Raw genomic sequence first — 856 nt, forward strand, 5'->3', positions numbered from 1 at the left:
ACCCCCAACCGACCACCCCCCAGGCCCCGGCAGCCACCCCAGTCAGCGGGCCAACCACAGCAACCCGGAGCCCGACTCGGAGCTTGTTCTTTAATGCTGTTATTTTTGAACCATTTGATTATTTTTAAGAATACCTAGCCTTAGTTTAGTCAGCTTGTCAATAAGTAAATCATTAAATACTAGTGATGTTTTTGAATGGTCTTTTGTTTATCTGGTTTTCATGATTCCAGACTTGTTACCAGGTCTGTACAGTTGGTTTTAGGTACATTTGTTTTCCTACTTACATCCACTAAATCTTCTCACTGCATCCAACAGATACTGACATACATCACCACATCTGTACACATCTGTTCACCACAACTGCTGCTGTGTGTTCAACTAGACTGTTTTATACCAGGGCTTGTTCTGGATCACGAGCCGGTCCAGACTCAGGTCTGAGGACTCGGTACCTTGATGAAAGCTGCCACCTCCTGCAGGACCAGGTTCCACTCCAGCTGGTCCTCGGTGTTGAAGCGCTGAGTGTAGTCCTCGATCTCCTCTGATAGTTCCTGCAGGAACCAGACAAGAAGTCTCAGATCCTGACTCAGATCCAGGACCAGTACAGGATGATCCTGGTCTCCATACCTTGACCAGAACCTTGACCAGATCCATCTTGTTGAGGAGTAAACACACCACGATGTAGCGAGCGTAGTACCTCAGCTTCTTCACCACCAGCTCAGGCCTGAAACAGGAAGTTCAGACTTACAGCAGGTAAACAGCTGACAGCTGTCCCCAGGGACAGCTCACCTGTCCTCAGGGACACCTCACCTGTCCCCAGGGACACCTCACCTGTCCCCAGGGACACCTCACCTGTCCC

General features: G+C 49.6%; 1 protein-coding gene across 1 annotated transcript in view; it reads right to left on the reverse strand.

Moving 5' to 3' along the window:
* The window catches only part of scai (suppressor of cancer cell invasion), a gene marked incomplete in the record, with an annotated part of 42,437 nt that overhangs the window by 10,715 nt on the left and 30,866 nt on the right, over positions 1-856 (reverse strand). The window contains 2 exon segments of the mRNA XM_014027577.1: positions 450-548; positions 625-721. Coding sequence (XP_013883031.1) covers positions 450-548; positions 625-721 — 196 coding nt within the window.

The sequence above is a fragment of the Austrofundulus limnaeus genome, unplaced genomic scaffold (assembly GCF_001266775.1).
Source record: "Austrofundulus limnaeus strain Quisiro unplaced genomic scaffold, Austrofundulus_limnaeus-1.0 Scaffold664, whole genome shotgun sequence".
In the NCBI taxonomy this organism is placed as follows: domain Eukaryota; kingdom Metazoa; phylum Chordata; class Actinopteri; order Cyprinodontiformes; family Rivulidae; genus Austrofundulus; species Austrofundulus limnaeus.